Genomic DNA, 12853 nt, shown 5'->3' with positions numbered 1-12853 from the left:
GATCAACTGAAGAAAAAATGGTGCACATTGTTTAGTGCTTAGTTGCACATTGTTTAGTGCTTGCAGTCAAGCATGGTGGTGATTCCATCATGATTGGGGTTACTTCTGTTTTTCTGGAATGGGTGACATTGTCAGAATTGAAGGAATTTTAAGAAAAGAAGGCTATAAAAACATTCTTGATTCTAATGCACTATCCTCTAGATATCGACTTTGTGGAAGAAATTTTATATTATAAGACAGTGACCCAAAGCAGTTTTAAGCTGTGCAGGGACTTTTTGGTAACTAAAGAAGGAGGGGTACTGCAATTATGGTGTGGCCATCCCACTTGCCTGACTTAATAGTTTTTGTGGGGTCATTTAGACCGTGAAGTTTGCCAATCTTCACAAAATATATAGGGAACTTTGCAGATCACTTGGAATAATGTTAGTTAAGATTGCTATTAGACTATTTAGATACTATTATAAAATTAGCCACATCTTTGTAAGGCAGTGATAAAATCTCAAGGAAGATAATTTGAAGAAAAATCACTACAGCTGTTAATATTAATCATTTCAGTATTTTTTTTTGCTGTAAATTTTTTAATGATTAATAAAAAATCTTAAAATACTTTGTAGTATGTCATTTTTTTATATTAACCCTTACATTGTCATAGCTAATTTTAAAAAAAAAATTAATGAAAGCTGTTGTCATAAACTGCGATTCCAAACTTTTAGATGGTAATGTATAATCTACACAGATTCCCTAAGTTCGTTGTATGTGCGCGCGCGTGCACACACACACACACTGAGAAATCCTTTTGAGGTTATTTCTCACTCTGTCCTCTAGCAAATTTTAGACTCCATATTTGTACTTGATGAAGAGGGGAAAGAGAGATTTTTCTGTTGGGTACCAGGATATATCAGAATCACAGGCAACAAAGTAGCCAACAATGTGCTATCGAAGTTAGCCTGAACACAACCTAATCATGAAAAGGAAATACCATATGAAGATTTTAAGCACATAATCAGAAACAGTTGCAAACATCTGTAGCAACTAAGTTTGCAAGGCCAAATAAACAACAGACTATAGCATAAAAATCCAAAAATGTCAAACCTGGCTCCTCGAGCCTTAGAGTGAACCAGCAAGAAGTCACACTAGCTAAACTATAAATAGGACTTCGGTGCTTATCACCTGCTACATTCCTGTAGATTTACCAGCTTATGAGTGTGCACACCAAGCAGAATTCCCCACATCTACAGTACAAGAATCTTTTCAACATTTTATCGCTTCTAAATGATAACATTCAAGTAGAAAACATTCTTTTTCATTCTTGAAAAGAATTGATATATACTTGTGCAATCATCTGTAAATGGTATCCAGATAACAGCACTTATTCTTCCCACACATCAGACTAACAAAGCTCTTATATATTAAGCATGGTGAACTATAGCTGATGATGCACCCAAAGACACACACAAAAATAATCCATCCCTGCAGTTTGCCCTTTTATTATGGTACGAATTAATAAATTCATACCATACACAAATTATTGGTCACATATTTTTTTTAACAAATCTGAATTAGTTTACTTTGATTTTATATGTTGTATAGCAGTATTTTCTACTGTTTTAGAGTTTATAGATATATTATATATTTATGTTCTTTCAGTGTTTCCTTTTCTTATCTTGTAGTTCATATGGTATTTAAAGGCTGAATATCTGAAACGTCTATCTCAGAATTTGCCTCAGAGCATTCTAGACAAGTCATGGCCTCCTTCCCCCTTCATCTGTCAGGAGGTAAGAATTTTACATCTACTGTAGATTTTTATAATAGGCATCAGAAAAATTGAAAAGTTAAAAGTTTATGGGCAACATTTAAATAGATTATTAATCATATTATGTAATAATTGCACATACCATTTCTATAATTATAATAATGATTTATAAGAATAAGAATAATAGTAAGTTGAGGTGCCCAGAGAGTGCAGTGCAGAAAGCAGTGGCGAATTAATGAAATGAAAGCCAGAAGAATGAATGAGAGTGTAAGTGTGTGAGAAAAAAGAACACACACCATAGATATTAAAGTTAAGTTCACACTAACCCTAGTTTTAATCTTATATATTCTTTCTTATTTAGCTTAATTATTAAGCATCAGTATTTAAATTACATTACACACCATTGCATTTCCCCCTGGTGTGAGAGAAAGAGGTGAATGAGGGAGTGAAAAAAAAAATAAAATAAAAAAATAATAAAAAATATATATATTTTTTTTTTATTTATTTTTTTTATTTTTTTATTTTATTTATTTCCCTAACAAGAAAAATATATATATATATATTATAAACTGTAAAAAAAAAAAAGTATAAAAATAGAATGCAAGTGTAGAATAAGAATGCGGATTATGAATGAAGTAAATCTGTCCCCACCCCACACCTTGTTGGTTCTGCACTGCCAGCTAACATATCCCACAGTCAGAGTGGGATGGGCAGTTTGACGTTCCTACTGGATTCGACGAGACCATAGATGTTAAACCTGACAACCATCACCAATGAAGACATACTGTGGATTTGCTGCCAACACCATTTGGCAAACTGAACTGGGTACTCTAACCCAGTCCCCTTTAAACCACATCCCCAGGCAGGGGAGGGAAGAGAAGGGTCTCTGTCTTTTTTTTTTTTTTTTTTTTTAAGCCTTTCCTTAAAAAAATTCTAATCAGCGTCTAAATTTAACTGCAATCTCGAGATTCTCCTTTGGCCTTTCCAAATTCTAGTGTTCCCCCCCCCCTTTTTTTAAGGCCTTGCCACCGAAATTCTTGGAAAATAGGTAGCGGGACCTGCCAGAGTATTTAAATAATCTACTGGGTGCTTGACCTCCCTCCTCATGGCAACGTTGGGCCCCCAATGGTTAAATGGTCAGAGAAACAACAGAACATAACACTACACAACAAACCACTCCCCACACACTTTTTAAATCTCTGCCCTTCACAGAGTTCTGTGTCACTTACAAATAATACAATGTGGAGATGGGGGAACCCCCCACGGTTGTTAGACAATTAACACACTTTACACCAGCCAAAAAAAAAAAAAAAAACATCCATTTCATTTATTCATCACCTAATAAACGACCCACTTCCACAACGCCTGATTATACAGGGTGTCTCAAAAATATTGCGGAGATGGGGGAACCCCCCACGATTGTTAGACAATTAACACACTTTACACCAGCCAAAAAAAAAAAAAAAACATCCATTTCATTTATTCATCACCTAATAAATGACCCACTTCCACAAGACCTGATTATACAGGGTGTCTCAAAAAAATTGGTACAAACGTTTAGTGGAGGTAGGTAACATCTAAAGGAATGTGAATCGCATAGGAACCCATAACTGGAAATGGCGCTGTTCATCAGTTTGCGAGAGGGAAAATTTCTGGTTTACTCATTCAAGCAGTAGTCGCCGCCCGAAGAGCATTCATCGATATACGAATTGTGAACTGGCAGACATGCACCTAGTGTATGGATTAGCAGAGGGCAATGGACGAGCCTCAACGAATTTATGGAGAACACTTCCCGTGTACCGGACCATCGTTTTTTTGTGCGTGTGCATAAAAATTTGTGCGATTATGGGTCATTTAGAGGTAACAGGAGTAGTGCGGGCAGACCACGTTCAATGCAAACTCCCACCATGGAAGAAAGTGTGTTGAATGCCATCCAGAATAATCCTACTACCAGCACAGGTGCTGTTGCCTCTGCCTTAGGAGTGTCTCGTTGCAGTGTACAGCGTGTCTGGCACGATGATTCCTTTCATCTCCAAAGGGTTCAGTTACTGCTCCCCCAAGATCATCCTGCACGTGTGGCTTTTGCACAGTGGTTTCTCCAAGAAAGTGTTCAAGACTTGAATTTTCCAGCCTATGTTTTATTCACGGATGAGGCTTATTTCACTTGGGAAGGCTTATTCAATCAGCACAATGTTCATGTGTGGGCTCATGACAACCCACACGGTGTGTGTCCCCATGCGGCACAACATCGCTTCGCAATAAATGTGTGGGCAGGTATGGTCGGTGACTGCTTAGTTGGCCCATACCTGTTACCATCCCACACGAACTCCGCCAATGAACAAGTTCTACCAGGGTTACTTGACGATGTTCCAGCAAATGTGAGACGCAACGTTTGGTTTCAACATGACGCGGTGCCTGCCCATTATGGAAGGTGTGTTCATGACCATTTGAACAGGTGTTTTGGGTGTCGATGGATTAGCCGTGGTGGACCCGTTGCCTGGTGCCCACGCTCACCTGATTTATCGAGCCTTGATTTCTTTCTGTGGGGGGGTCCTCAATTCTATCGTGTATGAATCGCCTGTGGAGATGGAAATGGATCTTAAGGCAAGACTCGTCTGCACTGCTGCTACTGTCAAAGAAGCTCCAGGTGTGTTCGGCGATGTCCGCCAATCCATGCTGTGTCAGTGTCATGCATGCATCGCGTCTCATTGTGGAACCTTCGAGCATCTGTTGTAACATCATGAAATGCATCCATCTCGTACTCCATTGTTAATATTATGTCAAATAAATGTTTGCCACTAATTACGGTCTTGTGTCTTTTCTGCTTCTTGTGTCTCTGCTACTACTTTCCTGTGACGTTTCCAGTTATGGGTTCCTATGCGATTCGCATTCCTTTAGATGTTACCTACATCCCCTAAACATTTATACCAATATTTTTGAGACACCCTGTAGTTTGTTCCAACAATCAGTTACTCTCCGGCCGAAAACAAATTTTTCCACATCTATCCTACAGCCATCCTTTTTCAGTTTATCTCCTTATGTGTACTGTCCAAGAAAGAGTAAGGATGCCATCAGTATTTAGTTCACTCAATCCATTTAAAGACTTAAACATTTCATTGAGGTCTCCTTTCAGTGCTCAGTTACAAAGTTTTGCTATACGAAGAACTGAAGTTCTTTCTGGTAAGAGTGCTCTTTGTGTATGACTGATCCGGTTGCTCTGCTGTGGGATAATGATGAAGAAAACCCATTTCAATAAATCTGCATCCCCTCTTAAAATGAGGCTTCCAGACTTGTATTCAGTACTTGAGACGTAGTCTAATCATTACCTTATGCAATGGGATAATCACCAGCTTGTTGCTATTGGCAAAATTCCTGTATATCACTGACAGATGCTTTTGAGCTATCTTAGCAACCTGTTTGCACTGTCCAGACTACTTAATGTCACACTATTCAAGTACTTCTAGATCTCTTTTGTTCTCCACCACCTTGAGTGAGATACCAACTAATTGATATATTATTCTAACTAGACATTAAGAGGCCATTAATGTGGCAAAGATGCAGATGATATTATTATTTAGACCACTTGACGGACTAACACCAAGCTTTCTCCAGCTTGGTGTTAGTCCATCTATGATCCAAAGGAGTATGTTAACACTGGGACTACATAGGTGTTTATGATTTTTACTGTTCCCTCCATTCAGCTTTGCTTTGAGCAGGCTTCTAAGTGTCTGATAGTATTTTTCAACGAATTTTTCAACAAAAGAGATCAAGACCTGGCAGGTCTTGATCTCTTTTGGCTGTAACTGCTGAGACTGCATCATCCCCAGGTATTTGTAGGCCCCCCCCCCCAGCATGGCTTCGACCTCTTTACCAGTCTCTAGCTGGCAGTTTTGGCTGACTAATTTTCTGTGATGTAATCCGTGTCTCTTGCATTTGTCTAGACCAAATTTCATCCTGATTTCATTGCTGAATTCTTTGGTGGTCCAGAGTAGTTGCCAGAGTTACTTCTATGTTGCCACATAGAGCTTGATGTCATCCATGTACATCAGGTGCGAGAGAATGTACAGGTTTTTCCTTCCTTCTGTGAGGTTATATCCATACTTGTTGTTGTTGAGCATGGTGGATAGCAGGCTGAGTGCTAGATAGAACAACAATGGGCTCAGAGCAATGGGCCCTGAATGCTTCCTCTTCTGTTGGGATCGGTCTGGTTGTGGTGTTCTCAACCTTGATGGTGGTACTCCATTTCACCATGGTTGCTTCTAGGAAGTTTGTCACTGTTGGATTGACTTTGTAGATATTCAGCATCTCTATTAGGCAGTTATGAGGCATGGAATCGAAGACTTTGAGGGAAACAATGTAATCAGTGTACAGGTTTCAACCCGTCTTGCAGGCTTGCTCTATAACTGTGGCATCAATGGTTAATTGCTCCTTGCATCCTTTGCTCATCTGCTTCCATCCTTTCTGCTGGCTGTTCATCCATGAAGTTCTGGCTCTCTAAGTGGTCTGGTATCTTCTTAGTTCTGCAGCTGGTCAGTATCTTGTAAATCGTTGGAAGACGAGTGATTGGCCTGTATTTCGCAGGTTTCTTGTATCTTGGTCTTTAGCCTTCAGATATATGATTCCTTGAGTAAGAAACTCTGGGATTGTCTCTAGGTGACATATCATCCAGGTGAACTGCTCTGCTAGGAGCTTGTTTGTGCAAGTGAGTTTCTTGTACCAGTAGTTGTGGACATTATCTATTCCTGGGGTTCACCAGTTGTGGGACTTCCTGATCGACTGTTGTACTTCTTATTCCAGAATCTCCCATTGTGTCATTGCCTGTATGGCCTGGTTTTCTTCCATTCTAGTTCTATCTAGGGGACTTTGCTGTTAAGTCTTACTACACTGCTCCATACAATGACCTAGAACTCCCAACCGAGCTAGCCGGGTGGGTAAAGTGCCTGCCTGGTAACCCAAAGGTCGCGGGTTTGAATCCCACCTCAGGCTTGGATCAGAGTAGAAAATGCAAAAACCTTGGGAGGCACAATATGGCCACAGAAGCTGACGTGCCAACAACTAACAAAAAAAAAAAAAAAAACACCTAGGACTCGTTGGTTGCCATCTGTCCCATACTTCTGTAGAAGGCTTTTTGGTTTGCATTGAAGACTGTTCTTTATTTTCTTCTGAAAGCTCTCTTTGTATTAGCATAGTCTCTTGCTGAATGCAATGAGGTTCTGCTTTAGTGTTTTTTAAGTATTCTCCTATTCTCTGATTTTTGGTCTCTTGTTTTCTGTGGATACACTCTCTCTCTCTCTGTCTCTCTTTTGAGGATTTTTTCTAGTCAATTTCTTACTCCTATTACCCCGTTGATACTGGGTCAGTTGGCCTATCTTGACTTGTAATTTTTCTTTCTTCTGCTGAAAGCCTTTCCCAAACTGGTAGTTCCTTGTTTTTTCATTTATTTTGCTGGTCTCTCATTTCTGTTCCATTGATCCTACTGGTTGCTACAGCAGCACGGTATATATTATTATTATAAAAAACCTTTTCTCTTTTTTATGGGATTTTTCTGCCCTGTGACGGATACTGGTACCAAGTGCATTGGGTAGTTGGTTGGACATAACCAACCACCCAACATAACAATAATAGTAATAGTAATTATTGGTCGAGGAATTTTCTTACTATCCTCCAGGTGTCCAGGATCATGGCTTACTGGAGTGTTCACATAAGTGTTCTCTGGGAGGACTATTGCTGATGGCTTCTTATGGAGGCTCTTTGGCACTATGCCAGTGGTTGACATGAAGGTCGGGATGGTCATTGCTTGTTCCATATGTCACATATCTTTGCCTTCCTGTCTTAGGTCTGAGTACTTACTGATCTTTTCCTTGTAAATTTTCTGGAGGTTGCTGGTGTTGGGTACTGCTATGTTGATCAGGTAGGTAGCCATTTCCTTCTTGTCAATGAGGGTTATGTCTTGTCTGTTGTGCAGGATCATCTTGTTTATTATGATGGCACTGTTCCACTATAGTCTGTGAGTAAAGGTCTCTAGTATGGCCTGAGGCTTGTACTTGTAATACAATAAACTTTCTTTGATCAACTGTTATTTTTGCTCCAGCTTCTGATGTATTATCCTGGCCACTTGGTCATATCTGTGAGTTGTTGTTGTTGTTGTTATTTGGTTTTTAGGAGCATTAGCAACTAAGGCCATATTGCTCGGGGATATGCGGTGGTCATTCCCTGAATGACCTTTCCGCATCCTCCGTATTTGGTGGTGACGGGCTCGAACCCCGGTCTAATCAAGAAGCGTGTGCTACGCACTGCTGCTCCTTCCCACCTGGCTACGGAGGCGCCATATCTGTGAGTGTATTCTAACTAGGTGAGGATCACCTAGTGATGGCCCCCAGAAACAATCCAGCACACAGCACCTAGTGATGTACTGGATTGTTTCTGGGGACAGGTGAAATGGTCAACATGTGTCATCTGTTACTCCCGGGGTTTTTGGTGACGTATTTCCTGGTCTTGGATGGTAAGCATGAATCCTTCAGTCTCGGGGAAGAGCCTTTTATTCAGAACCTAGCATTGGAGGCCATCTTATCTGTGTAGTCCATGGAGCCTGTGGGCCATGGAGTGCCTTCTTCACCCATCTTTCTTTGTTTCTTCTGTCTTTGTGAGGTTGAATGTTGTGTGCGGTTTCTTGGAAGCAATCATGCAAGTTCTTAATCAGCTTCTTCTCTTGTTCAATGAGGTCAGTCAATTCCCTCCTTTTTTTTTACCGGCTATAACCAATCTCTCGATGGCTGACTTTGGCGCCTCTTGGTCATCATTATCCTGGTTAATCTCATAATCTCCCTGCTCTGTGTTGTTCCAGTCTGTGATCCTGAAGGAGTATGTTAGTACTGAGACAGCATAAATTTTTATGGCTGTGACCATGTTCCCACCATTCAGCTTTGATTTTTATCAAGCTTCTCATTCTCTGATGATATTTCTCAGTGAGGTGGGCCTTGATTTTCTTGTGTTCTAATGGCATTATCCCACTTTCCCTAATTCATATGCCCTAATAGCTTAAGCTCTAATTCCCTCTGCCCTAAAAGTATATGCTCTATGTCCCACTTGCCCTAATCACATTTATATTGTATGTATGTATGTAATCGCATTCTATTTTTTCAGAGCAATAAAAATATAAAAATGAGTTTCAAAAACATAATGAAAGAAAGAAAAAAAAACAAAAATAACATCAAAATAAAAATTATTGTTTAGTTAACAAATATTTTATTTTTCTTTATGTATAAATGTTTTGATATCAAATAAAGAAATAAACACCAGCTTAGAATACAAATACAAATTATTAAAGTTTAAATTATACTAATCATTTAGTGGAAGAAAGTAGCTAACTGCTTATACAAAAGTGTGTAAATCAATGTCCCCGTTTTGTCTATCTGCTCTTAATTTCATTAATTTCTTATTAATGCCTTCTTATTTACGGTTTTTGCGAGGTGGAAGATTTCCAACATTTACTAATCATAGTATTCTCTTAAAGTTAGCTTGTTGTTTTTTTAAATGGGTAATCATCATCCATATATTAACATGATGGTGTCCCACAGATTTATTTAAGGCATAATGCCATCTTTCCACATGATTTACTATCCAAGGACCAAAATTAGCATGATGATTCCACAATGATGGTGGAAAGCGAGCAGTGGGTCCAATCTAATTTTTTTCAAAGTATTTTATAAGCTCTTCACATTTTTCATATGAAGGATGTTCTGGCAGTGAATGTTCTCAAATGATTCATTCCCAAGCTTCCTCTAGTTCATCTAAAGAAACAAATGCCAATCCCACTGTTTACTTCACTAACTTTCTGACAATTTGTTCCTCGATGTATGACAACTGTAATCCTAAATGTTGTACTTTCTTCCAAATTGCTTGACTGAAATGAAATAAACAGCCCATATGGCAAGCATTCATTACGGCATGTGCGATTAGGGCAAGTGACCATTAGTGCTTCGGAGATTAGGGAAAGTGAGACTAAACTGTTCTAATGGGTAAGCCTGCATCATCCCCAGATATTTGTATGTTTCTCTCTCTCTCTCTGTCATGGCTTCAATCTCTTTACCAATTTTCAGGTGGTAGTTTCTTCCAACTTGGATGCCCTTGACACAATCCATTGGTCTTGCCTTTGTCTAGGCCAAATTGCATCCTGTCAGTGCTGAACTCTTCAGTGATTCAGAGTAGCAGTTGGAGTTGATTCTTGGTTGTGGCATAGAATTTGATGTCATCCATGTGAGATGTCATGTACAACATGTGAGAGAGTGTGTACAGGTTCTTCCTCCCTTCTTTTAGGGTATATCTATACTTGCTGTTATTGAGCATGGTGGACAGTGGGTTGAGTGCTAGACAATAGTGTGTTCAGGGCATCTCCCTGGAAGATTCCTCTTCTGATGTGTGTTGGGTCTGATTATGATGTTGTTGACCTTAATGGTGGGTCTCCATTTTGCCATGGGTATTTCTAGGAAATATGTCATCGTCGGGTTTACTCTAGATTTTCACTGTCTCTATCAACCAGCTATGGGGCATGGAGTTGAAGGCCTTGTAGTTTGTAGGCCATGTACAGATTGCGACACTTCTTGTAGGCTCCATAACTGCAGCGTCAATGGTCAATTGCTCCTTGCATTCTCTATTCATCTGCTTATATCCCTTCTACTGCTCAGCCATGATGTTATGGCTCTCCAAGTGGTCTGATATCTGCTTAGTTATGTAGCAGTTCGGGATCTTATACATTGTTGGGAGACAGGTGATTGGCCTGTACTTTGCTGCATTTGTGGTGTCTTTCTCCTTAGCCTTCAGGTAGGTGATTCTTTGAGTCAGAGACACTGGGATTAGCATTAGCATTAGTAGAGGTATATGATGCAAGAAAGCAAACTTATGCAGCATCAGCCAAAAAAAAACACACACTCCCATTTCACCCTCCGTTCATTCCAAGTACCTGTACAGCTCAGCCTTAAATTTATTTAGGCTATCAACTTCCACAACAAAGGATGGAAGTCTGTTCCACCAACCAAGCACCCGCTGGCTAAAGGTAAACTTTCGCACATCTATCCTACATCTGTCTTTCCTCAATTTGAATTTATGCCCTCTCAAATGATTATTCTGAGCAAGAGGAAGAATTCCGCCAGCATTGAGCATGCTCAAACCATTCAAGGCCTTATACACTTCAATCAGATCACCTCGCAGGTGCCTAGTCTCCAGACACTGTAATTTGCAAAATTTAAGCCTTTCTTCGTAAGAGCAACCCTTTGTTCCATTCACTAATCTTGTTGCCCTTCTCTGTACTCGTTCCAACAGCTCCACATCCTTCTTAAAATGAGGCCTCCAGACCTGTATACATACTCAAGGTGTGGCCTGGCCTGACCATTGCCTTATATAAGGGGATAATCACCTCCTTATCCCTGCTAGAAAAATTCCTGTATATCATTGACAAGACACTATGAGCTACTCTTGCAGACCATCTGCACTGCTCAGAAAACTTCATATCTGCCTGCACAATTACCCCCAGATTCTTTTCATTCTCTACCACTGTCAGTGTAGTACCACAGAGTTGATATGTCACTCTGGGATTGCTGCTTCCCATATGTAGTACTTTACATTTGTCGATGTTAAACTTCATTTGCCACCTCTCAGCCCATCTGTTCAACTTTTCTAGATTCTGTTGCAGCAGTGTACTGTCATTAGTGCCCTTAACAACCCTGCCAACCTTCATATCATCTAAAAACTTGGACATTAAGCTTGATATATCATCATCAATATCATTTATAAATACAGAAAACAACAATAGACCCAATACTGAACCCCGAGGGTTTCCACTAATAACATTAGTCCATGCAGAGCAGTTTCCATTGATTACCACTCTCTGTCTTCTCCCTCTGATTTTTTTCCAAGGTTGGGGTTCATGATGGTCAATATCTGGTCTGTTATTCACTGTTCAGTGAACTGAACAGTTGAGAATCATTCCATCCACTTGGTGTGTAGTTTCCTGTACCGTCATGGCTATCTCTAGCTTAGTTAATTCATAGTATGCTTGCATGATGAATGTATTCATATTGATGCTCCATGCAGTTGGCTTCTTCTTCCCACATGGGTGGTCACTAGTGCAGTGTTGCACAGGAAGCACTTCCATTTATTTGGGCTGGATGGTCTTGCCCTTCAGTAGTAGTAGCCATATGGGAGATAGTGCCACTCACTCCACTGTTGTCTGTGGAAGACTGTCTCTGGCTTTTCAAACCAACCTCTCTGCCTAAGGCCTGAATGCAAGTGACTTTGTTCTGATCCACATCCAGTGCAGCTTGATCAACATTTCTCCATAGCTGGACCTGTTTAGCATTGACATCCAGTGGTAGGTGGTAGTTATGGGAGTTATTCCAGATGGCACCACTCTCTGCCTCGGCTGTCACTTTGCTCTTGGGTGAGGTGGATCCAATGAAGTGACTTTCCAGATGTTTTTTTCCCTTCCACTTTTCTTTAAATTATTATTATTATTCACAATAATTAGCGTTTTGCCTCTGCCAGGATTTGATCCAGTGATCTCAGGTCTTAGAATCCAGCACCTTAACCATTACAAAATAGAGGTGGACATGCTTTGCCGTTTTATTTCCTGAGTCACGGTAAATGAATCTTTCAGAAACTGCAAATTCAGTACACATTTTTTCTTATTTGAACCAATCTTACTAAAATTATGTAAACGTTTTGCCCCCCCCCCCCCGAGGACATCTCATGCCTGGGGGGGGGTGACACCCCACAGTTGGAGAAACTGCTTTAACCCATTCTGTGAGTGTTCCCTGAACATGTCTGGACTATAAGCAGTAAATTTCATCATAAAATTTTAAAAATTTGTAGAAATTAAAACTTTGCCCATAAATGCTTTTAAATATTAATTTATTCTTATTTTATTTGGTTTCCCAATATTTAAGTAGCATAATTTCGAAAATAAAAATCAGCTTAATTTTTTTTTAATGACAAAAAAATGTAAAAAAAAAAAACAAAACAAAATACTTATTATTACTTATTTTTTTATATAACATTGTTTATTACATCTATTTATGTATCACTCAATTCAGTTTCATCAACTTA

The 12853-nt window shown here is 39.6% G+C and overlaps 1 protein-coding gene across 4 annotated transcripts in view; it reads left to right on the top strand.

Annotated features, from left to right (window-relative positions):
* The window catches only part of Myo61F (unconventional myosin 61F), a 748935-nt gene that overhangs the window by 636668 nt on the left and 99414 nt on the right, over positions 1-12853 (top strand). For all 4 annotated transcript variants that reach the window (XR_016546978.1, XM_090374260.1, XM_090374259.1 and 1 more), the window contains exon 24: positions 1671-1775. Coding sequence is in view for 3 of the 4 variants with exons in the window: in XM_090374260.1 (XP_090230386.1) it covers positions 1671-1775 (105 nt within the window). In the remaining variant the exon portion in view is untranslated. The remainder of the gene's footprint in view (positions 1-1670; positions 1776-12853) is intronic.

Source organism: Mastigoproctus giganteus, chromosome 5, assembly GCF_048544385.1.
Source record: "Mastigoproctus giganteus isolate SK-2022 chromosome 5, ASM4854438v1, whole genome shotgun sequence".
In the NCBI taxonomy this organism is placed as follows: domain Eukaryota; kingdom Metazoa; phylum Arthropoda; class Arachnida; order Uropygi; family Thelyphonidae; genus Mastigoproctus; species Mastigoproctus giganteus.
Note: the sequence above shows the minus strand (reverse complement) of the source record. Positions and strands in the feature narration are given on the sequence as shown.